This window comes from Zosterops lateralis (genome assembly GCF_965231275.1).
Source record: "Zosterops lateralis genome assembly, contig: SUPER_6_unloc_1, whole genome shotgun sequence".
Lineage (NCBI taxonomy): Eukaryota > Metazoa > Chordata > Aves > Passeriformes > Zosteropidae > Zosterops > Zosterops lateralis.
The window spans coordinates 2,022,748-2,049,027 of NW_028154616.1; the positions used below are offsets into that span (position 1 = coordinate 2,022,748).

Genomic DNA, 26,280 nt, shown 5'->3' on the forward strand with positions numbered 1-26,280 from the left:
GGTCTGTCACACATGGGCTACCATTACATGAAGTGATAGGCTGTCTTTCTGCTCTGGCCTCGGGATAGGAGTCCCTCAGCCTTCCATTAGAACCTTCAATAAATGTATATCCACCCTCCATGTTAATGGGGGGAGTCAATAATAGTGGCTTGCCCGTGGGGAGAGCGCCGGGTCGCACTTGGCGGTAACACACTGGGCTGGCATTGACGTGGAGCCACCACCACGGCGGAATGTGCTGATAAAAGCCCGCTGTCTGTGCAGCCTGTTATTGAATTCCCTGCCATTGTGCATTGGCACACCATCAGACCCTGCTCCCTCGTGCTGATTTTTAACTCCCCTGCCACTGCCGCGGCCACAGCTCGGGGAGACAAGGGCGTAGTCACCGTGGCATCACCGTGGGATAAAGAGGGTGATAAAGGGCTGGAGACACACAGGGTGGATTCTCCAGTTAAACAACCTGGTGTTTCAGACTCTCTGTGGCTTTGGGGAGAGAGGGGGAGGGGTGGAAACAGAGTTGTTGAATAAATATTTTAGAAGAATGGAAAAAATTTGATCTCGTTCTCTTTGTAATGTAAGCAGTATTAAAATCAGACTTAAATAAATTTTTCATCTCAAAGTTATTTTTAAATACCTGGAGGTGATGTCAGAAGTTTCTGCTGCCCAGCACTTTCATGCTATTGTACTCTTACCATTGTAATATTGGTTATGCTTTGTCTTTTCACAAATTTTATGTGCAGAGGAAAAAGGAAATACTAGAGATTAAGTTGGGAATCTTTTTTGTATTTTGTGAGTTTTACCTAAAGCTTAAATTCAGACTATGAAGTTTTCATTTTGTCTGGGTCAGGTTAATCCACTACATCAAGATTTTGTTTCCTCTTGAGATTTAAGGACATTGCTATAAATTAGATTTGACCGTGATTTGAAGATCATCTGTATTTTCTGAGATGCTTTTGCATCCAGATGGGTTCTTCGAAAAGCCATCCCAAGATTGTGTATAAAAGACTCTGTAAATAAAGAAATCAAATTGTACCTCTGTTTAGGCAGGTGTTGGGTAATGGGATGGTGATGGGACATTCTGTTTTAGCACAGAGGGTGCCATTTCTAGGGCCCCTGTGTGTCAGACTGAGCCACACCTAACACACATGTGCAGGGCTGCTGCATTCTTTCCAGCATGTTCCCTGGCAGCAAAATGATGGGGAAATAAATTCTAGTTCTTTCAATGCCTGTCAAGCTGCTTCTGAAGTCATGATTCTAGACAAATTCGTAGACACTGCCATAAAAGCTCACAGAAACAAAGGAATTGAGACAGCAGCTAAGGGGAATAGTGATGAGGCAGATAATACAGCAAGTTAGTAAGATGCAAAGGAAAGCCAGGAAGCAGGATCTGAAGGATGCCTCTTGTGTGTGTGTGTGTGTGTGGCTGCCCATCAGCAAGAAGCCCTTTGCACTGTAGTCTTTTCCCCATTTCACAGATTGTTTATTTGTATGTACCTTCTTGTGTTACAATAACTAAATCTTAATTGCTTGGCTCAGAAATTCACTAGCCAGAGGAGTTCCAAGGAGCTGAATTGTTTTGGGGCTCTATGGTTTTAATTTTCTTTTTGTTTGAATTGTTGAGAATAACAAGTGAATGTGCTTTTATATCTTAATACTACTTTTCTCTGAAGGTTTCCCAATAATCTCCTAATTTTTTTGTGCCTTCAGGTCATAGCATTAAAGGGGAAGGGACAAACTACAAACTGTTCAGAGGTTAGGATCAAATACTTATCCAACGTCTGATCTGGAAATCTTATAAAAACTGCTTTTTTGTATGTGTTCTGAAATTTCTTCCGATGCATTGTTTTGTCATATGAGAATACCTTTTTATGATGATGAATCTTTTGCCTACAGTCCCTGTGAAGAATTTGGAGGATGGAAAAAAAATCTGCATAACAATTTGCCTATGAAGAACAGTCTTGGGTTTTTCATCAATAGATTTTCTTACTAGATTTTTCCATTCTTTGTTTGATATCCCATTTAAAAAAGATGAATATGCAGTTAAAATCAAGCTTGACTCTAATTATCACCAAAAGTTTTTAGCATGGGTAAAACCTGTTTCACATTTTTCACATTAGAAATCATGTGAACCCCAGAAGTTCATGCTTTCATGACAGAGCTGGAAAGAAGAAAAACTTCTTCTAGAATCAGAGAATCACACAGGCCATAAGAGACCTTCAGAGCCAGATCAATCTCCGACCTAAAGCCAGTCCTCATAGTCAGTTGCTCAGCACCTCTCCAGCTTTAGTGTCTCAAAGGATGGAGGGAGACTCTTGAGCTGCTCTGGGCAGTTCCAGTGTTTGAACACCCTCACGGTAGAAAAACTGACCAAATGAATAAAAACCAAAACCTAAATCAACAGAACATGTTTTGCTTCTGTCAAGTCATATATAAGGACTTCATAGCTTGTGCCTTTCACTTCTCCTCCTTCCTGTGTGCACCTCTGAGGAGTCTCTCTGCACCCTCCTTGCCCCTGACCATGATGGCAATCCAGCGGACTCACTCCAGTAAGTCAGGGCTTTGTGCTGGGGATACCAAAACTGGACACTAAGGACGCTTCCTTAGTGCTGAGGAGAGAGGAGAAACAACGCCTGTGTTGCCCTGCTGGCCATGCTGTGGGGCTGGCCTTGGCCACAGGAGTCCCCTGTGCTGACTGGTGTGGCCTTTGTCCCTCAGGTCCCTCTGCTCCTTGTGTGGGGAGCTGCTTTCCGGCCAGGTGGCTGCCAGCCTGTTCTGGTGCACTGGGTTATCCCATCCCAAAGCAGCACTTCTTGGTTCAACTCTCTGATGTCTCTGCCAGCCCATCTCTATATCCTGTCCAGGTCCTTTGGAATAGCAGCCCTGCAACGTGTCTGCATTTTTGTTGATACATACAAGGGAACTGTATCTAAACAATTGCATTACCAAGGTAATAATATGAATTCATTTTATGTCTTAATTATAGATCGATTTTATGTTTTAACTATTAATGGTCGATTAGCAAAAGGTCACAAAATTAAATCAATAAATTGGTGCCTTAGAATAATTTCTGGTGATAAATGTAGCAAATAATTCAAAGCTAGTAATGGAATCAACACAAACCAGTTGCTTTGTATATGATTTTGGGTGGCACATTTGAGAATCATGGGGTTCTTTTCCGTGTATGGCTCTAGTGAGGTTCAGCCAAGTATGGTATGTTCCCACATGAAGATGGACACAGATGTCCATAACTCACAGAACCACTGAATGGTTTGGGTTAGAAAATACCTTAAAGACCATCCTGTTCCAGCCCCTCCACCATGGGCAGGACACCTTTGACAGAACCAGGTTGCTCAGAGCCCCATCCAGCCTGGCCTTGGGCACTTCAGGGATGGGGCAGCCACAGGTCCTCTGGGCAGCCTGTGCCAGGGCCTCACCACCCTCACAGCCAGATATCTGTTCCCACTGTCTAATGAAAACCAGCTATCTTTCAGTTTGAATCCATTCTTGCTTGTCCTGTCACTACCTGCCCTCTCCATCTTTCTTGTGGCCTCCAAAGGTTTATGGGGTGTGGGGAGGAGTTTTCACATCTTGGTGATTTTCACTTTTTAAATTGCACTTCTAGAAAAATATTGTAGATGCAATTTCATACAGGGGTAACATTCCCGTGTAAACTCTGTTTTGTTCTTGTGCCAGTTCTTAGGCATGAGGAATTTTGGGCTCTAACTGGAATTGCCAGTGTTCTGGCTTGTGCCTCTGAGAATGCTCTGGTTCCACACTCTTTGTTCCTCTCCATCAGGCACCGAGGTACAACAAAAAATTGTGCTTAGCCTAAAGCAGCTCATTTTGTAATATCTGGTCACTAAGGCAGGCTTTGCTGAAAATAGCACTGGTCTGCAGCATGCCAGGTTGTGTTCTGTACATGGCAGAAGTGTACATTCCTTCTCCAGCCATGGATTTGTGGCTGGAGCCCCTCAGCTGGAGCACAAGCCTGTGAACTCTCTGGAGTTAAATCTCATCTGCAACAAGTAGAGCAGGATTGTTATGGTATTTTTATAGCAAACATATATCTTCGGTATGAAAATTCTTAACACATGACTTGGTTAAAATTTCAAATTAAAGTAAGTGGGATTGTTTTAAATTAACTGAAAAGACTCAAATTTAAGTAATTGTTTTAAAACTGGAAAGCCCATTAGAAAAAATCTAATTGTGAAAACATCTAGTGAGTACTGTGGTGATTTTTATGCAGAGTAGGTTCTGTGAACAGTATTTGACTGACAGTACATATCTTGAAGTTTAATTGTGTTTGGTTTGAAAAAAAAAATCAATCCTAAGTATGTATGCCTGATAAAGAACTAGAAAAATCTTTCAAGTATTATGACTATTTTTACAATAACCATAAACTCCTAAAAGGGTTGAATTTCCATTTACTGCTGGCAAACCCTTTCCCTAAAATTCAGCCTTAAATAGCCCAAGAAATATTTATTGTATCTCCAAGTGAAACTTAAATACCTTTTCTCCTTTACAATTTCTGAATGACCCAGCAAGGGCTCTAGTAAAGCTTTACTGAACCAAGCTGCTAATAGTTATTTAATGTTGTTCTGTAGCCTGAAAGAATCTCAGTAGATTTTTCCTTTTAATCTCTTTGAATTGCAGGCTCATAAACCTCTCTGATGAGCCTGCCAGTATTTTCTTAGATCCTGCATTTGAGACAATGGAGCTGCAGAATCCTTTCACCTCTTGTTGTCAGACAAATCCAATAGATGCAAAGCCAGGCAGGCTGTGCTGCTGGGGAATTAAAATTTGTTTCACGAGTTCTGGTGGACGATGAGGTCCTCACATGTCCTTGTGTCTGTTCAGGGTGTGTTTCAGAAAGGACAGCTCTGTGCACAGAGTTTTACAGCCTGAGCAGTCATCACATGCAAGGCCACCACATAACTCAGCACTGGTAAATTCCCTCTCCTTCGGCCAGGGAGTGAAAATGGGGCACCAGTTTACTTCAGACAGGCACCAACAAGGAGCTGTGGTTGTAATAACAGTGATGCAGATGAAATAAGGAAGGGCATGAGAAACATGAATCATTGTGAGAGCCATTGGGTTGGATGTTCTGCTTGCAAATTCAGACTGGGCCTTGCCTCTGTTTTTTAAGTAAGTGGCTGCCTCTGTTTCTGCTGTCTCAAGGTGTATTAGGCTGGGTAAGGTATGTAATAGGAGACCTAGAAAATAAAAAAGCTTTGTTCATCTCTGGAAAATGTTCCTTCTGCTTGAACCAGATGGGCAAATAAATGCAGTGTGCAAAACTGCCTGACAAGAGCTGTTACTGGATTATGTCTGAAGTCAAGAGTACTAATAAAATTTTTTTATATTTTGAGATAACCAGATTTTAGACTTCATAGAATCACAGTCATAGAATATGCTGAGTTGGAAGGGATTAGGAACATCACTGATGGCCCTGCACAGGACAGCCCAAGGATCCTACCATGTGCCTGAGAGCATTGTCCAAACACTTCTTGAGCTCTGTCAGGCTGGTGCTGTGACCACTTCCCTGGGGAGCCTGTTCCAGTGCCCAGCCACCCTCTGGGTGAAGAATCTTTTCCTGATATCCATCTTAAACCTCCCCCGACTCAGTTTCAGGCCATTCCCTTGAGTCCTGTCACTGTCACCACAGAGCAGAGATCAGTGCCTGACCCTCCACTGTCCCTCATAAGGAATTTGTAACTGCAGTGAGATCTGACCTCAGTCTCCTTTTCTCCAGGCTGAATAAACCAAGTGCCCTCAACCACTCCTCACATGGCTTCCCCTCAAGGCCCTTCACCTTCCTTGTGGCCTCCTTTGGATGTTCTCTAAAGGCTCCATGCTTTTCTTATATTGTGGTACCCAAAACTGCCCCCAGGACTTGGGGTGAGGCCACCCCGCTAAGAGCAGAGTGGGACAATCCCCTCCCTTGCCTGGTGGTGCTCTACCTGATCCTTCAGGATCTGAGCATCAAATGGGGAATAACGATCTCTGTTCAGCCTGGGAATTGTGAGAAGGATTAATTTTTCCTGTTTGTTGGGATTTTTTTTTTTTATTCTCAAAATCGCAATTGCAGGGATGAATAAGAAAAGCTTTGTTGAAATTTTGTTCCCTGGGCTTCATATTATACCATGTTTGGAATAGAAGAGAGAGCAGACTTTTCCTCAGCTGCTTCTTCATTACCTTAATGGTTGGAACTCAATGATCTTAAAGGTGTTTTCCAACATAAATGATGCTATGGTTCTGTGATTCACAGTTACTTTACCTGAAGTATGGTAACCTCATGAATTTGCATTGTACCAGTTCTCTTCAGGTGCCTCATTGGCCTTTTTGTACTTTCTGGCAGCAAGGCATGACCCAGACCTCCACCACCATTCCTATAAAAGTTATTCCAAGAGAAATCCTTCTTCATTAATTCCAAACAGGAAACTCTGGAAGTTTTCTAACTCAGTATTTTTTTTCTTACTTGTAGATGCAAATCTTTTCATTCCACAACCCGAGACCCCTTCTCTTTGTGAAAATTGTGAATTTGTCTTCATATTAAAAATGTATTAGAAATAAATATGTGAAAAAAAAGTATTAAAAATAAATATGTGATGAAATAGGAAGCATTTCCCATTTTCATAGTGTTCTTATACTTATGGTACTGTCTTATTTGATCACAGTGGTGAGCCAGATAGGGAGACAGACTTGATTTTGAGCTGTTTTTTAATTGTTTTTTTCCTCAAGGAAAAGGAGGATTGTGCTCCAAGCAAGGCCTGCTGGAGGAAAGGCCTCTGGCTGGTTTTGTGGGTGTTTTCAGGACATTCACCATTGCAATCCTCATGGTTTGTAGCTTGTACCAAGCAAACTCCCAGTAACATTGGTGTTATTTGGGATGAGATGAGGCCATCTGATCCTTTATTGTATTTTGACACCTCACACAGTTAACTAATGTTCTGATCAGGCAATGAAAATGCTGTTACTCCTGTAACTGGTGTGTTTTCCCCTTTTCTTTCATCATTACACTCCTGCTGATCTTTCCCCTTTCTTTGAGAGTAATAAAGCACAGGGTCTGATTGGGTTAATTTTCTTTTGTTTCTGACCTTTTCATTACCAAATAGGTGTTCAGTAAAGGTAACATCAAAGAGGCTGTACTGATCCTGTCATTATTTCCAATGTGTCCCACTTAATTGCTTTCATTAGAACTAACTGAGATGAGGCTCATTCCCAGGCACATATAATCTACATTTCAGTTGAAAATAGAACAGTGAGTTGCAAAAGAAAGACTGAGATATAAAACTTGGTGGTTGGGTTGTGGTGATAAAGAAGGGAATTCTCCATTACCTGATCAGATGGAGGTTGGAGAGAGGCAGTTTTTCTGGGCTGCTAATGGAGAGGAACTGCAAAGTCCCTCAGCTCTTTTCAGGCCAGAGCAAAGAAATGACACGGAAGTTACACAGAAGCTGGGAACCACTTAGAATGTAGTGATTAAGTAGGGCAATCTTGTGAGAATTAAACCAACATATTCTGGGCCTCTGACTTTTCCAGCACGTACTCAAAAAGCAGTTCTGGAATAAGACATTATTTCAGTGCCAGCTTTTCAAAGAAAGCTGTAGAAAATCATCTCCATGCTCTCAAAAGCTACCAAACTATAAAAAGGCTTAAAAATCACCCACTCCAAGAGGGGAACGCTTCCCTCCTCAAGAACAACCTCATTTAAACTGTATGCAGGCACTGAGCTCCTGAGTCTTGCCAAAGCCAAGACATCTCTGTGTATGTTCTGCAGTTCAGCTTTTGGGCACTTCTTGTTCTTCAAAATACAACATTTGGGGAGTTGGAGCTTTTAGGGGACAGGCAGCAGCTGGGAGGTTTTGTGTCATTTAGTTATAAGGAGTTTTATGTCTTTTTTTCACTTTTCCAGTATTACTTTTTATGGCTTCACTTGTAACTTGGATGACAAGCTCTCACATTAATAAGCTAAAGAAGTTGGTGTGAACTTTGTACATCAGTAAATTGAAAAAGCAAATATTGTAGTGAGCGCTTTGCATTTGATGTTGTCAGTTGTGTTGCACACTTTTATTTCATGCTGCACTCAATATTGGAAGAGTCTGGGGGCTCAAATGGCAGCAGATCTCTCAGATACAGGCCAGAACTTGACTTGTATCATGAAAGAGCACTTGGACTGGTATTCCCCTACAAGTGTTTTGCATTTATTTCTTTGCGGGGATCTCAGTGGTCTCACACACAACATTCCCTTGGTGCTGATTGGAAGGTTTTTCTTTGGCTTCTCCTTTCTAAGGAGGAATGGGGTTGCCTGAGAGATACTGAGACGTCTCCATTTGTGGAGATACTTAAAAACCCACACTCCTGGGTGCAGGAGGCTTTGATAGGTGATCCTGAGAGTCCCTCTGGACCTCAGCTGTCCCACAAATCTGGGAAAAGTAGGTTAGCTGATCTTCACCATTCCAGCTCAGGGAGTTGGAGTTACAGCCAGGTTTTAAATGGTATCTGCATCAAAACAGAAGTTTGCCCCTAATTTCACTGAAGTGGGATGTGCAAAAGTACTGGTTTAAAAGGGTCTTAATTCAGTAATACATTGTCACCATTTATTTCTTCTGGCTACAAGAGGACATTTTCCAGCTTAAGCAGATATATGGAAACTAAAATTTTAGAGAACTACATTTTGAACTGATACAGTGGTCTAGTTAGGACTCTCTTGTAGGGACTGGATTGACTGCTAGGTATATAAAACTATTAATTTATCAGAAAAGACTGAACATCTGTCATGTTTGCTTTATAGAAGATAACCTGACAAAAGAATGGCCACTTCATGCACAGATTTATCTGAGGGACATGTCCTGGAATGAAGGTATGAATGCCTTGCTGCTGGTTCCTAATGCTTTTCCTTGTCCCTGGTAAATTTTTTCTGCATCTTCCACCTTTGTTGTTTTACTTCAAGTGCTGTTTTTTTCTGTATTTCCTGGGACAAAGATGTTTTGCTCTCTGAGATTACCTGGATTAAAACTTAACTTCCTGTTACATTTGTTTTCCGTTCCATCTACATCACTTCTCCCCACCCTCACCTGCAGTTCCACTTTTTACCCAGCTCTCCTCTTGTATAATTGAGAGTACATAGATTTTTCCCATATCTCTTGTGCATCTTCTTGCTCTTCCCATGATGGTAGAATGCCTGTGTTTCTTTTTTCATCTGCCACTGTTAATTCCCTTCTGTCTATTGCTCTGGCTTTTCTTGTTTAATTGCTTTTGGAATAAGTGGCTGGGGGGGGGGGGTATTATTTATTTATTTATTTTACTTTTTTTAAGTTATGAGGGGAAAAAAATCCTACTTTCTTCTGTTTTGATTCCTGGGTTAGCAGCCTGTTTTGAAAGCATCCTTGATTGGTCACATGTATGTGACCACTTAGTTTTTTTCTTTTAGTATCATCCATTTCACAGATGCACCTTATTATACTGGAGTTTCTTTTTGAAGAGACTCCCCTGGCCCTGGGTGTTCAGTGTAAGAACTCCTCCATCACCAAAACATTTTGAAACTATTTTTTGAGCTACAAGTGGTAGCACAGATACTGGTATTTACAACCCAGCAGTGGGAGGTTATTTGTTACTAAGAGCAGCTTTGTGAAGAACATTTCAAATAAATTCTTGATTCTTCTCCAGCACTAAAGGCATTTTTGGTTTCTTTTTTGGCAGATAAACAACTCTACACTCTGTCCTGTCGATGTGGTGGGAATTACAGCATCTCCAAGAGTGAAACCGAAGATGTATCTTTGGTTTGTTGTGACACGTGTTCACTTGTGATCGAGGTCCTGCAATGATTGTTTCAGTGAAGCACATTGAGTGTCACAAACTTTCAAAAGCCTGAACAAACAAGGGACAGCATCTGCTAAAGAAATGTATGTTAAAGAAAAGGGGGGCACTACAAGAACAAGTTCCTTCAGACTTAAAATGACAAGAGCTTGTTCACTCACACAGCTCTGCAGACATGAGGCTCGGATTTTCCTTCTGCAGCTGAAGAGCTCATTATTAAACACCTCCAACCCAGAACACAAGTTCTGTACAACGGAATGTGTCTCCTGATCTAAAGGTTTCCTCCCCAGCAAACAACAGAGTAGGTTCTTTCAATTTCAGTCTGAAGCAGGTCTACCTTGGGCCCTTCGTCTTAGGTTAAATCCTTTTAACAGCTCAGATGACAAAATTCAATCAGGAGGCACAGATGTGAGAATGCTTTGAAGATAATGAAGAGCAAAGTTCAGCAGTGGGAAACAGGAACATTTTCTGTTTATAAGCTAAATATTTAAGTTCATGAAATCCTCTCAAAGACTGGAGCCTAGGAGGAGGCAGCTGCAGGCTGCTGGGTGTCCCAGTGCTGAGGAGCTGGTGGCTGTGCCCTGCCCTGTGACAGTGACATCACCTGGGCAGCCTAGAGCAGGAGCACATGTTGAGCTGGGCTCTCCATCATCAGAGCAAATGGAGTCATCATTTCTGAGAGGAAAGCTAAGGAGGGAACTGTGCTGTGACCCCACTGGGCTCCTGGGAGTGACCAGCAGAGCTAGAACCCCGCTGGTTCTGTGTTCCACCTGCTGATGTAGGCAGAGCCAGGGCATGGCTCCAGCTGTGTGACAACACAGTAAGTGCAGTGCACCATTTCCGTCCTTATCACTCAGTGCTAACCTTGGCTTGGAACAAAACCCCAGAACTTCCCCATAAATCCAAGCACTCACTGTGCCTCGCCAGAGGAAGCAGAGCAAGAGGCACATCATTTTTGTTGGTGACACAAGTGTATCATTCCCACTCTGAAGTTAAGTGTAATCTGAGAAAGAGATACCTTTGTCAAGTAATATTTGTGTTTATTCTAAACAAAAATAGTTCCAGTCATTTTAGTAGAAAATACTATGAAAACTGTCAATAGTAACTTAAGTCTTTTAATCATCAAGAAATCTGTGGCCATTGGGGCTTGCACGTAGAAATCCAAAGTCATTCAGAGGCCATATCTGTAAAATAAAGCACAGTTACAAGTGATTTTAATCACAATTCAAAGTTCAGTATTTTCATTTGTTATTGTAATAATTTCATAAACAGCATAACTTTTTCTCTCTTTGGTGAAGAACTTTGTTCAGTGATGTGCTTCTCTTACTAGAGAAGCACAGGGAATCGTTCCACAGTGAGAACTTTACTATTTATACAGGGCATATTTTGCTGTGGAGAGCCTCACGAACTCTCTTGCTTTTTTTCATCCTTGGAAATAAACATGTTCCTAAAGAGTGCCTTTCCAATTCAGTGTTTTCTAGCTTGTAAAGCTCTTCATGACTTTAAAGACAAGGTATGTGTTTTTTGATCCATCTAGAAGAAAACAGGTACCATGCACATGGACCTCCCCGTGGTGAGGTGTACATTTGTATTTTCAAGATGGGCCTTTAAACTGCAAATACCAAACCTTGGGAAAAAAGATCTATTGACTACAGGTACACTTAGACAAACAGGAATGAAGGGGTGGAGGGCCTGCCACCACCTGGGGCTCTGGACTGAGAGGCTTCTCTGAGAAAGGGACAGTTATTTACTAAAGAGCACAACTCATCACCCAATACAGGTGTCAGAGAATGATGTTGACCAATAAACAAAACTGCTCTAAAGAAATCAACTGTATAGCTGTTCATGTACTGAATGCTCCCAGGAGTACTTTGCTCTGCACAGTCATTAATTACATGTAGGATGGTCTTGGATGCAAAAAAAAAAAAAAAAGTAATAGGAAAGCAAGGACATTCATTTATTCATTGTCCTTTGTCCCCCTTGAACGTCTGTGTCTCTTGGCAAGATGTTCTTTCAAAGATGGCACAAGGGGCTCAGCAGGAAGAAGGGAAAGAAGATGCTGAAGAATCAATGCCCTCTGTGGCTCTAATCCCGTAAAAAATTTCACAGCCCCTGCCCAAGATGAAGCGACTTAGAGAAAGGTGGGGCACTACCTTGTTCCCAAAGCATCTGTCAATATTTTGTTTATCTCGCTTATTTTTCCTTAGAATTTGGTCTAAGGTGTAAGAACAGCAACTCTGAGTTCATGGCACAGCCACAGCACAGAGGGAGCCTTTCCCACTGTGTGGAGTGGAAGAGTAACTGTCTCATTTAGAAGAGGAAGCACAGGCAAAGTGACTTTTCCCCAGCACTGAAGGCCGTAACAGAAGAGGCAGCTGAGGACAGGCATAGCAGGACCAGCAGCAGCAGCAGGCATCTCACTCCTGGCTGGGCTGTGTCCTGTCAGGCCCCTGGCACCACTGTGCTCTATCACCTGAGTGGGGCCCTCAGCAAGGCAGAAGGATGAGCCATGCTCAGCACCTCAAGTTCTGTGCATCAGAAAAAGGCTCTGTGCAAGAAAATACTCGTGGTTCTGGCATGTGCAGTAGGGAGGAGCACAAGGAGCAGCTGCTGAGACACAGAACCACAGAGGTGATGTCTCTGCTGATCAGCCAGTGAGCTATTTTCAGTTCCACACAAAAATACAGATGCAGGCCAACAACAGAAGGGTATTTGTGATCTTGGTTAGCAGCAAAGCTGCAGAATTCAAGGCTGTCCAGAGGGCCTGTGCTGGCTGCAGGCTGGGTGTCAAGTCTTTGTTTGGCCTTCAGGGCAAACAGAAGTAAAAGGAAAGAAAAATATCCCATATAACAAATCTAAGCTGATCTCAGTAAAGGCCTGGAGAAGGAAGTTCTTTAGTCCGTTCACTGCAGCACAAATCTCATTTCAGGCAACTCAAATCACACCTATTGCAACTTGACTTTCTTTCGGTGAAAGTAATCAAATTAGCTTTAAATGTTGCTTTGATAGTGTAGTTTGAAATTTGTCACAGTAATCTTAGTGGTAGAGTTAGAATGAAAATGATGTTTTATCTAGGCTGCATACAGGGAGAACCTGAGAAACAATACTGGTGCTTGGAAAGAGATGGAAACCCCTCCTCTGTGAAACAGACATGCCACTCTGTCTAATTCCCCAGTGCTTTAAAGTTCTGACAGAAGTTGACTGTGACTTGCTCATTCAGAGTGGCTCTTCCAATTAGCAGCTCTTTGCCCTCTTTGCTTTGGCCTACATAGATAGATTTGATCTGATGGATAGGGCATAAATGGGGCTAACTAGCTCTTTTGAAGATACACCACAGGTCTAGTTCTGACATGGAGCCTAAATCCAGGGAATGCACAGCACATCCTACCTAGGACAGGATTAAGCATGAGTTCTGTCAAAGTGGGATTCCTAATTTTCAGCTGCTTTGATTTTAGCAGCCCTTTATGGATGATCTTGTCTTTGGAGTGGCAGGAGATATGGTGTCAGGGGGGAAAAGCAGTAGACAGAACCATGTGTTGGTATTTCTGTAAGGGTTAAAAACTGCTGCCAACAGTGACTGAGAGCCATAGGTCTAAACTTCAGATAAACATTCATGTTTTCCCAAGAACAGGTTGGCTAAACAAATTCAGCCAACTAGGTTGGCTAAGCTCACTCTCTTCTGTTGAAATCAGTGACTTCTAAATTATATTTGGGGTTTTTTTTGTATCCGTTCCTAAAAAAGTAACTTAACACTGAGAGGCACTGTCACATCTGCTTCTCCAAAATCCACTGCAAGGTAAAGCCACAAAAGCTTCCATTCTGAGGGCAGTGAAAACTGCTGGATGAAAGAGAAGCCAAAGCTGTGGCAGGCTGCATTAAAAGCACACAGAGGTTTCCTGGCCAGGGGTCAGTGGTCAGTGGTCAGGTACCTCCGTGCAGCCTGGACCTGCTGCCTTCCACTGCAGTGTGCAGCACCAACACATGGGAACAGCATCACTGTATGCTCATTGGATTTATCATAACCCAGCTAGAAACACTCATCTCAAGAAAAGATCCATTTTTGCTTCTGTTAGGCACCATATACTTAAATCTCATGAAAACTTGAATAGTCACTATTCTACATCACTGTCATTAAACAACTGCTGTAAAATCTGGTTAAATTATTTTGATTATCAAGTGATTGCATAATATCTTTTTTAACAGACAATGCTCTGGAGTCCTAAAGTAGTGCTTTGATATAAACTATCTGTGTGTGAGTTTCACTCATTTTACAGAGTTTACCTAGGGTTTAGTCCTGTCAGTCACTTCATTAATGTCTTTCAAACACCTTCCTTGTTGAGGCACAAGCTGGACACAAAATCTACTGCTGTGAAAGATGCTGTGACTAATTCTGGCCGTCCATACACATGGGTTCTGGATATATCAAATATATCCAGTATTTGCTAACAGTCCCCTTAAAGAAGAAAACAGCAGCTTTTCTATACCTGTGCATCAGTTTGGAGAAATGCTTTTTTCAGTCACATTATTACTGCCACATATTCATTTAGAGGAGTGTCAGCAGATGAGCATCCTTTGTCTCTTAGCAGTCAATAATCCAAGCTAAAACTTGGCTCATAAAAAGAGCCCTGTTGGAAATCAGCATTTTCCCCTCTGGTGTCCAGGGTAAGACAGACAGCAGCAGAAGGGGCAGAGCCAAGGAAATACCAGGGAAGGACTCGGAGCAAATTCAAGCCAGGAGGAACAGAGGTAACCCAAAACCTGCCAGTAGGGCTGGGGGGAGGCATGTTGTCTGAGGTTTAGAAAGTAATTCCTGTGCTCAATAGCTGCAAGGGTTTGTTTTGTTTCTTTTTTGAAAAGTCCCAAACTGTGCTCATAAATACTGTAAATTAAAGATACAAGGCTTTGCTAAATTGGAAAGATCTAATCTTCCCTGTGTAATACAGGTGTGCTAAATTATGGGTTTGTGGATATGTTGAAGTATTTGGAAAAAACCTTTTTTATTGTTCTGAATGCACAACTTTAAATCCAGCTTTCTAAAAGCAGGTGCACAAGTCTGTAATACACAGTCCCGTTTCTTAGATTAAACTTGTTATGGAGAGGAAATTGTGTTACGTTTCTTCTTTTTGGTAAAAGAGTAAATTAGTAATGCGGATAATTTGCAAAAATAATTTAGTGTGAAAGTTATAGAATTATTAAAGCAGAAGGAGAGGGAACTGTGATGGTTTATACACCAATATACATTCAAAGCATTTTTTTCGTTTAAAAAGCAGCAAGGCCAGGCTACATGTCCAAAGTATGTGTGCAAGTCCTGGAAAGAGAATATTTTCCTCCACTTTGTTTTTTGGACCACAGAGCTACAACAGTGAAAAACCATTTTTGCAGAGAGGCGAGAATCAAAGTAAGGATGGAATGTACATCTGTGCAGTAGGGCGTATGTGTGTACATTTGTGGTTTTATCATGTTTGGATTTGCTTGCAAAATAATTCATTCAATTTTCATAGCAGTGACTGCTCAGTGCTACTCCAAAGTCTGCCCTCCAAAAACCCCATCGTTGTTGATTCATCCTTTTACAGCAGGTGGTGGAGTGTTTATGCTTTCCTTTCCATTTGCTTTGGCCAGACAGTTGGGGAGGCAAGTTTCAATGCCTAACACCAAAGCATTGAGAATGTATTAATGCAACTATTTTTAGCTAGTATAAATTGACATACCTTAAGCCAGATGCGTCCTCTTATCAGCCCATAAGGAACAGGTCCGTAGTACCTGGAATCTGTAGAATTCCTGAGATTATCACCTTCTAACCAAACATGTCCTTTAGGCACCTATGATTAAGCAAGATTGAAATGTAAAAAGAAACCAGAACAGAATGGTCCTAAGCACAATTTGCCTTACAGTGTTTTTCCTGATTTCTGTGCTCTGTATTTCATGACTGTGTAGTGAACTAAATTTTATTGAGTCGAGTAAGACCTACTGCCAGATTTAGAGGGATGACAGGAAGTGCTCCAAAGTATCTGTTCTATCATGTACTCAAAAACCAATGGTTTGCAACAAAAAATCCAAAATAAAGATGTAAGAGGTTAGACCAATGTGACAGGGTCATTAATTTAATAGACTTCAAAAGAGGTCATTAGGATGTTGACTGAAAATCTGCCCCTCTGTCACAGTTACAGCATGAACAGGGCAGCCACACACTCATCAACATCCTGGGGCCAGCACCAAGGCTAGACCTGTTAGTAGATTCATGATGAACTAACTGGTAATTGATTGTGACATCAATTACAAATAATCTCATCATTTTATTGGAGTAGGCTTGTCAAAGTTCTAATTAAGATCACAGTTCATTCTATGTGCAGGCAGAATCCACAACACATTATATTGCAATAATGATGATCACAAAACAGCAAATCCCTTTTTATAATTCGAAAATTAATGATGGTGACCTTATACTATATGACAAAGACCTTTCATTGCCCATATATATTATGCATTAACTATATTACATACCACAGATTCATGGCATTCACTGGCTGACTCAATGACAAAATGAGAAATAGCAACATAGCTGTAATTGTTACCTAAATGAGAGTATGAAGCTTTCATATGTGAAAAAGTTGCTCCTACAAGTCTTAAACTAAGATATCTGCTTGGAACATAGAATACTATTTTGTAACATTTTCTTAAAAATGTTTCATATACAATAACTCTTGTTTTTGAAATAACCTCTTTCAAGTTACCAAACAAAATACTTAATAATTACATTTTTAATTGGGTTTTGTTTCTAAAATTTTAAACCAAGCTGAAAATTTAAATGTAGCAACATACTCTCAATCTAGAGAATATTTAAGATGGACTTTAACATACATTTTTTGAAAGCCAAGTGTGTACTTGAAACATTGCTATGACCACAATTCAGAGGAAAAGCATACTGAAACAAAATAAATAAACTATTTCAAATGAAACTTAAAGCATGAGTAGCATGAATGTTTTAGAATTGAGCCATGCAGACTCTACACACAATTGTCTACATAAGAGATTAAACAAAGTGAAATAGGACTCTAGAGTAAAGGCTGGCTGTAAACCAGCAAGAACAAATCCAGGTCCCCACTGGAGGAAACTGCAGTTGGTACCTGTAGTTGTCTGGGCAGGTAAAACTCCCTGGGAACCTGGTCTTTAATCTGAGGCTCTTGCTTAGCCATGCTCCCGTGTGCCTGGGAGCAGACCAGGATCCCAGGCCAGCACACAACTGCCAGAGCCCCTTAGCTGCGCCGTGGCCAACATGTCTGCTGTGCATTGAGACACCACAGGCTTCCACTCACTGCAGAAAGCGTCTGTGAGCCTGCCATCCCTCCCAGGCGGCCCCTGTATTTCTGTGGCACCCAGGAAAGATGCTGTAGGTGTGTCAGAAGGCACAAAGCCTGCCCTCAGCATTTCAGAATCCACATGTGACCAGCAGTGTCTAAGCACTTTTGAAACCCACTGATAACAGCTCCTTCCACGGGCTCTGGTGTAAAGGAATGCCACCTCCTTTATTTTTAACTGATCCACTGCTTCAGCCAAGCTCCTCTACTGCTTGTTTTCCCAGTCCTTCCAGACAGGAATTCCCTTTTCAGCTGTCTGTCACCTTTGTTGTTCCGTAGGCTGATAAGATTCCTGGCACATACATGGAAGGGCTTCCTCTGGGAAGGCCAGCTGATTCCAGCTAGATGACTTTGGCCCTCCTCCTACCCAAGCAGCTTTGCAAACAAAAAAACCAACCAGAAGTCAATTTATACATTTTAAAAAGCTTCTATCTGGAGTTATCCAACCTGTGTATAAATGTTTTTGATAGGCCTGTTTGAGCATGTGCTGTCACTGCTGTTTTCCTCAAAGATTCCACGGAACACAGCCTGTTTAGGATGTTAGTTGGATATTGATGTTCACTTAGTTCAGTGGACCCACCCAAAAGAACTCCCTGTGTCCACAGCTCACATGTGTGAGTTTGTTTCTCATGTGCAAATAACAGCATGAGGCAGCGTCCTGACCTTTCTGGTGCAAACTCCCCTGTCCAGCATCCACTGGAATAACGAGTCAGACATCAAACTGACTCCCTCAGCAAATACATAAACAGGATAAGCTGGAATTACTATGAAAGACAGAATTATTTTTTTTTCCTTAAGTATAGAAAGCAAACCCACAATAACATTTCATGTTGCTGCAAAAGCATCACTTCTTGCAAGGTGCTCCTGTTTCCCTGCCAGCTCCCCTTGTGCTGTTGTGGTTCCTCACTTCTCCCAGTTCACAGGCAGAATGTGATGCTCATCTTTTACTGTGTAAAGTAAAGAACCACTCATAACTCAAGTATATCCAAAAACTTTCTAGAACACTTCCTATATTTCTGCCAAGCTCCAAAATCACGAAAAATAAAATAAATTGGTTTTGCCTGCAATGGCATAAAACTACTTCCAGTACCAGGAATAGTCATTTGTCTAGGCAAGATGTTCACAGTTTCCATCCAGGTAGAACACTTGCAAGTAAAATGTCTTCCCAAATCCTGAAATTTACCACTTAAGGCAATTTTTGCAGTTCTCCCTGGAAGGTATGACTGGGCCCTACACCTGTGAATTTGGCATTAAGAGTACTGTCACAATGTGTGATTCATCTAGGGATAAGGCACTGTAATACCTTTGTAGGGTGCCTGTACATCATCTAGGCACTTCACTACAACCTAGAATAAGACAAGCAATAAAAACCAAAAGAATTACAGGAAAATGTAAAACCAAATACCAGTGACAGGCCATAATCATAAAAAGTAATATAAACCCCTTTGAAATAAAGACCAGTGCCAGAATCCTTCTAAGCTCTATGCACCAACCATGTCTACACCACATCACTGATCTCAGTGAGATTACTCACAGGGTATAGCTCACTTGGGAGTCTCAGCCTTTGCACAGCTAGGACTCAATCTAAAACACTGCAAAGCTCTGCAAGCACACTAGCTGGCAATAATATTCATCAAAGAAAAAAAACATTAACTGTTGAAAACCTGTGTTTTTAGTAAGAATGTATTAATTGCACAGCAATGTGCTGCTGCCAAAACACCCAAGGCAAAGCTGTGTGACAACTCACACCATTGCATTTTGGTATCTACAGGCAATGGAGACAAAGTTAACTGTATGCAAGAAGTACCACTGAAATCACAGTTCCCAATACACAGAGGACAGTGGCCACAAGCCCACACTGATCACACTGATAAGGGGTAAAAGCCCTCATCATAGCCCCTACACACAGGCCAGAACTAAAGATGGGAAAGTCTCACAGGCCCAGCAGCAGAGATTTCACAGAACGAGTGGGAGTCCTGCAGAACCAGCAATTCCTCAGCAGCACAGGTTGCTGTGAAACGCTGCCTCTGACTGTCTGCAGGCAAATTCCTCTGCCTCAGCACCCCCTGTGCCTCAGTTCTGGGCAGATTAGCTGAGGATTTACTTCCCAGGGACGGCAGTTCTCAGGCAGAACCGGTTATCTGCAGTGCAGCTTAAATGTGTGAGAATGAAAGACACCCATCAGACATGACCCTGCTCCTTCTGCTCTCTGTTCCCTGCTCCCTCCCCAGGCTCTAGACCAGGAGAACAAGAGTATTCTTGAGAACAACTGAGCTTGAAGCAGTAGTTCATTCTCTATCACCCCAAAAAAGCATCTTTCACTGCCACAAATTGGCAAAATTTGCAGAGCTGTTGGAATTGACTCAGTGGTGCAGTGAAGGTGGCAAAACAAGTTCAGGGCAGGTATTTGATGCATACTCACCAGCATAAAACATTAATTTACTTAAAGGGGGGGAAACCATCAAATATTTATTCTCTTTTGGTCTCTTTATATGATGCCAAACTTTTTTCTTTGATTACCCAATTATTTTCAAACCCAAAAGATAAGAACCCTGTGCTGCATTAACCGACATATTAGGAAACTAATGTATTGCAAATAAAGCCAACAGACTAAATTAATTATCTGCCTCAAAAATACCCCCAAACCCAACTAAATCAAAACAGGCTTCTGTGGTTTGGTTTTTTGTTTTGAGAGAGCCTTTGCTAGTGCTTTTAGGGGACTTATAAACATGAATGTCTTGCCAAAAAACATCAGCACATACAATCAGCTGGGAGTAGATGTTTGAACTTTTGTAAGGTCACAGGTATTCCCATCACCTCCAGCAATATCAAAGTTTCAAACTTAAGAAGAACTTTAAATCATTCCCATCTTTTCTTTTCAGTTCAGAGGCTTCCTTCTTGAGCTATGATAAGAACTAATCTCAGTGCTGGACAAAAGAATAAAGTCTGCAAGTTCTCATCTCTCCCTGCTAAGGTCTATTTAAGTGCCTCCGACTTTGGTACAAGCAACAAATGTAATTGCTTCATGGCCTGCGGGTGTTCATTTAACAAAAGAAGCTTTTGTGAATAAACCACAGGTGTTACCTTTCTTGATTAAAGTGAAATATGATGAAAGATTCTACAATATCAAATGACAAATTTACTAAATACTGATTAAATTGCCTTATTTAAGTAAATTGCATCTAGTTAGGATAAAATATACACCACAGAAATGCAGGAGTTTGTTTTATCACTCTATACTTAAAGTCTCACATAACTACTCCTTAATCCTTTATTTATTAATTCAGAACCAAGATTGAACAATGCTTAACAAATACTTTTTTTAATGATCCAGCTGCTCCAGGCACTGTTTCTGTAGGTTTATCATAAATGTTGTTCATATTAAGGCTGTCATCGGTATAAAACTCAACCGCATTAATTAGCTCAAGATTTTCAGAATCAGGCTAAGCATTTATATTTACTTTTTTTGTGCTGAAAAGCCTGTGAAATGGTAGCAACCACACACTGGAACTTAAACAGTACAGCAGATGTTAAATCCACATTTTCTGTGTATCCTTAAAAGGCTGAATTACCTGGAATTTAATATTTCTTAATATAACAGAATGAGTTTACCTTAAATTTATAGGTGCTTCCAAAGAATTTAACAATTTTCCTCTACTTGCTGAACAGTTTAAGCTGCTTATGAATAAGACATAATGTACTTGACCTAGTTTGTTTAAATGCACATATTAAAAAGAAGACATTATGATGTTGGTCCAGGTTTGTTATTAGAGAGAATGACAGTAAAACAGTAATGTGTTTTTATACAGAAATCAAATTCATTGTGATTACATACTTATATTCTGAATTCATTCTCTGTACTAAGACATTTGCAATTTTAATAGAAGATTTATAGAAAGGTAAGATATGAAGACTTGTCTAAGTTTTGAAATTAAATATTAACCAATATTAAAATCACACTTCAGTGTTAACTCACACATTACAGGGAACCTAAGGAATACTAACTTAGGCTTGAATTTCTAAGACATTTTTCCCCAGTGTGCCAGCACACCAGTTGGGTGTTGTTCTGTGACAAAAATGTGGATAAACTGTTACAGTGACTTGTCAGAGCACTCATTGGTTATTTCAATGTTTGGGGTATAACCATTGCTGCTCCTTCTAAACTTTGTGTAATGTAACAGGAGTAACTACTGCTGTTCTGAGCTTGACTACCTGGAACTCAAAAAGTTTTATCACTACACTCATGGCTAAATAGGACAGGTTTTCACATCAGAGATATCTATGCCAGTCAAATGAGAAAAATATCTGATTTCTCTCATTATCACTTTTTACCTGTTCCAGAAGTTTTCAGCTGTCTTAAATAATTCAAACATTTGCATGCATTGTTTACTGCTGTAACAGATCGCAATCAGCTGGAAAAGCTATATATCTGATTTCTAAAACTTCTAGCTGCAACCCTAAATTTAAATTATTAGTCATCTTTCCTTTTCTAAAACTATTATCAGTTAAAATTAAAATAACTGGCTCATGTTCTTAGGCCAAAACCTTCAGACCCAAATCTAGCTACATTTAGGAACTCCTGAACAAAAATTCAGAATACGTCTGTGATTCATCAGTCCAGGCTCTTATTAGCCTTAGATTTACAGAAGAGGAGTGTTTTAGAAGAAAATATTGATTACAAATCCATCGAAGATTATTTAACAGTTTGCAGAGACCTTTCTGACAGCAATAATTAAGAAGGGTTTGATTTTCTTCTCCAGATAACAGGTGATGTAACAGGGTCACCCAGAAGTCTGAGAACATTGCACCCCGTGGGTGCTAACGCCAACTGGAACTTACTGGTTCTAACACAGAGCCCATCACTATCACTGACATGCCGTGTGCTCACTGACCTGCAGCTCAGCCTGGGAGAGCAGTGGCTGATAAACAATATCATCAGGGTTAAGGAATCCTGCCAGCTCCATCAGGAGTCACCAGAATCTCTCCTGCACAGCTGGTACAGTCAGATTAGAATTTGTGCTCAAAAGCTTTATTTGAGTCTCAAGTTGTTGGCTTCCTAAGCAGCTTCTTAAAAGTTATTACTGAACTTCGAGCAGAGGAATAACAGAAACATAAAATGTAGCTACTTCTATGTTCTTGAAGTATCACCAGAACTTCAGAGGTACAAAGACCAAGCCACTTGAGCAGAAGAAACCCTGGAAATATTGGGAATTAAACTGATAAAATCCTTTGTGTTTCTTTTTCCTTGAACAATCCAGTTCTGACAAATCAGAATTTTGATTTAAAATGACTTTCAGAAAATTCAAAGGAAGTGTGAGTCATGAACCCTCTATACTGGGATATAGAGCCATCTGCAAACCAACAAATATGCCAAATTAGCTCTCCTCTCCCACCAGACTTTCAGCACAGCTGCTGGTTAAGTCATGGCATGACCTTCCCTTGAGCCTCTACTACACTTAGAGCTGAGGAGGAGCAAGAAAATACCTTACTCATTTTCCATACCAGCAACTTCTGGAACTTACTCAGTGAAGTACTAAACCACGAGTGTAAACATTAAGATACTTAGAGCAAAGGGGAAAAAAGTGGTGTTTTAATTAGGTTTATTTTTAATTGCTACTTAGAATATTTTAAAGACACTATCCAACAGTAGTTGAGTGCTGTGAAATATCAAACCACTTTTCAGTGTCTTGCACGGTGTATCCAAAACCTGTAAAACTGGGCAGCATTGTTTGCCTTGACATTATGTCATTCTTAATGCCCACATCACATTCTTCCTGCATTTGCCAAGAAGAGTTTAAGAGCTAAACTGTGCAAACACAGTGAGGTGCATTATCCTGCCCTGTGTTAGCTCTGGAGCTCACACAGGATGAGGAGATGCCATCTCCACAGCCAGGCTCGCTGCAGCACAAGGCAAACACTCCCCCTGGCCAGGCTGGCAGCATTAGTGGGAGCTGTGATTGATCACCCACACACTGTTGCTGAGATATGGATTTGCATCTCAGCTTTTTATCACCGGGACTTGCAAAAGGCAGTTCCTTATTTACAGACTCTGCCTCTATGAAGTGACATTATTAGGGTCTACTTTGGTTTAAGTGCCACCAAGGCTCAGCATATTGGTGGTTTATGACATACAAGCTGTTTGATTCTGATGGTTTAGCCCTCACTTTTTCACACTGTAAATAGGACCTGCAGCACAGGAACATATGGTACGTAAAGAAATTAAAGCTAAAGTAAATGGCATTAAAACAAATCCAAACAGAGCAATAGGACACTCAATCTGAATTATAAACCTGTATTAAGACTTTTTTAAACAGGAAATAAAACACTAAATATGAAAAATAACCTTTCAGCCTTTTTTAAGGACCATTTTCAGGGGTTTACTGTGATTAATTTCCTTATTAATCTGCATTATTTACATCCATATAGGTAAATTAATAAAATATGGTATCTTTTAATAAGTGAAACTAGTTCTGAATAAAGCATTAGTTGTTTACCTCTTTAACTTCTGGGTTCATACCACATTGCCTCTGATACAGAAACAATACTTTATGTATTCTTAAATGTTTATTACAGCAAATACATTTGTTTCTATTTACAAATGTACCTTTAGCACAAAACCAAAAACTCTGCAAAACTGCCAGCCTAATACACACATTTCATACCACATATCAACAAAAAGGAAAAGTACCTTTTCCTAACTTTGTAATACTATAGTAGCTAATTTAAAAAAGGAATTTCATTATACTTTCACGTAAACAGGAAGATTTCCCTAATTATTGTTCTGCAGATAAACTCCAATCTTATGTACTTAAATTGTAATTTCAGCACATGCCTAATTTATACCATTCAATTTTATATGTGGCATTAGTTCCATCAGGCTGTAATCCAACAACTCCATCAAAAACAGTTTTTTGATACAGCTTTACACTTAGTGCACTCTGACAAAAATAATTTTCTCTTATGATGTATTCCTTCAGTTAAACACAGCAGCAAGAGTATTTTAACTGCCACTGCTGTAGTGTATTTCTACTTGACTGAAAAACCTCTTTTCAGAACAAGTTATTCAGCTTATATATGATTCTGTTTGTTTGTTTGTTTGTTTGTTTTCATTATAGCTTGGAAGGTTGGTGTGTTGTGTTTGGATTTTTTTTAAATCTACAGGTAACTACTTGGTTGTTTGCAGCAATAATGCATCTCATCTGTGTAATTTTATAGAGATCTACATATCATCTCTAAATATGAGAAGTATATTCATGAATGAACCAGCCCCTCCAGTAGGATCTGCTTTTAGCATTCTCTTAGGCTTCAGGGTAAGATTTGTGTGTTACAACGCTTCTAAGCACAAAAATCCCTAATTTAAATCCTGTAAAATATACCAACACTACCACTGACACAGGCAATACAGACTAAGAACAATTCCCACCAACGTGATTCTAAGAATTCTCCTTTTAGGGCAAATCCAAAGCAGGTGTTTACAGGTAATTTCACCCTCAGCTGCATGAAGTGCATTGTATTGCCATTACTCTGCCATCTCCAGGATCTGGCTAACTCAGAAAATCTATCCACTCCTTGGCAACCACCAGCACAGACTGAAGCAGGGGTCTGAGCTGCCTAATTTGACAATATTGCTGGCATCTGATATCCCTATTTACTGTGTAAGTCTGCAAACATGACAGGAACTCCCCAAAACAGGAGACAAGCCCTCAAGGAAAGCTGAGCAGTTTGTTGTAATAAAAACAAAGACTGCTCTCTGACCTTACACACTTTGGAGTCACAGCATTCACACACCACTCACATTTCCTGCCTGAAAAATGGCAGTTAGTAACCAAATATGAAGTGCAAAAACTTGTGACACTTTCCAGGCTTTGCTCTCTTAAGGAGTGGTGCCTTCCCCTGGCACAGACCACCCCCCCCCCCCCCCCCAAAGAGGACTTTTGGCCATTTGGAATCACAGCCCAGGCCTTTCCCAGGTTGGACAATCATTTTTTCAAAAACTCATCTCAGGCAAGTATCAAGAAAACAGCCAGATCTCTGTACATCTGCTGCCATTATTTGTTGTGAGGAATTCTTTGAGTTAAAAGTGCATGGCACAGTGATTCACTAAAATCAGGAATTTGATGAGGCAACTGCCTAAACATAAACACACATCACGTTTCCCCTCCCCAACAATTTACTTATGAATAATCCAGCCTCAGTTACAAACATAAAGTACAGATATCCATGTTCAGAATTTACTCTTCTGTAAAGGAAGTGTCTCCTGAACAGATGGAAAGACCTACCTCTTTACCAAGCACTAAAGGCAGAAGGAAAACATGTATCAGGCTCAAGAGCATTTCCGTTTAGATAATTTCTCTTTGTAGATGAGATACAATGATGTAAGAATTACAAAAGCTTGTTGTTTTGCTATATTTCCACATATTAGCCTTTATGAAAACAGGAAATGGACTCTGCATTCCTCATCTGCTCTTTCTCCTCATATTTTGCATTAAAACTGCAGACAAGAACTCCTGCACTAGGGCAGAAATTGTTCTGCTGAATATTCATCTAGTCACTTCAGTGCTTCCAAAAAAGCTGACAAGCTGTTTTAAGTACAAATCTTTCCTGAACTTCCTTTACAAGACTAAGAAAATGAGGAACAAGATGCTCAGAGAAATTCAGTTTGTGTCTTCTGTCAGTGTACACAGAATTCAGGTTTCCCTCTCAAGTTGGTCTCCTCCTGGAAATGTGTGTATTCCATCACAATTATGAGCTCTACCAGAGCTAGAGGATTCCTTCAACTTGGTAAGAAAGGTGAGTTTGTGTTCTTTGGGGTTTTTGGTAGGTTTTTGCCTTCGTTACATGGTTAACACGATTTGGTTTGTGGAAAAACGAAATGTTCTGTCCTCCCCTTCAAAATGTAACATAGAAAGAGTTCCATCTTTATGCCCACAGGTGACCAAAGTCTAAGAACAGCAGCTCCAGTGGCACTGGCGTTACACCAGAAGTGCAGGTTAGAGGCATGTGCCCAAAGTGTCTTGTCTCAACACTGGAGTGCAAGGAACAAATTCAAACCCTCAGAGCAGGGCAGGACTCATATCCTTAATTTCTGGAGCTAAACAAAACGCTGACA

At 40.7% G+C, this 26,280-nt stretch overlaps 2 protein-coding genes across 2 annotated transcripts in view; one reads left to right on the forward strand and one right to left on the reverse strand.

Moving 5' to 3' along the window:
• Window positions 1–10,711, forward strand: part of DNAJC24 (DnaJ heat shock protein family (Hsp40) member C24) — a 35,735-nt gene extending 25,024 nt beyond the window's left edge. Inside the window, exons 4-5 of the mRNA XM_083885327.1 lie at window positions 8,792–8,860; window positions 9,700–10,711. Of these exons, the coding sequence (XP_083741453.1) occupies window positions 8,792–8,860; window positions 9,700–9,824 (194 nt within the window). The 3' untranslated portion in view covers window positions 9,825–10,711. The remainder of the gene's footprint in view (window positions 1–8,791; window positions 8,861–9,699) is intronic.
• A 206-nt stretch (window positions 10,712–10,917) lies between these two features.
• Window positions 10,918–26,280, reverse strand: part of IMMP1L (inner mitochondrial membrane peptidase subunit 1) — a 31,222-nt gene continuing 15,859 nt past the window's right edge. The window contains exons 5-6 of the mRNA XM_083885326.1: window positions 15,525–15,635; window positions 10,918–11,000 (exon numbers count right to left, since the gene is read on the reverse strand). Coding sequence (XP_083741452.1) covers window positions 10,932–11,000; window positions 15,525–15,635 — 180 coding nt within the window. The 3' untranslated portion in view covers window positions 10,918–10,931. The remainder of the gene's footprint in view (window positions 11,001–15,524; window positions 15,636–26,280) is intronic.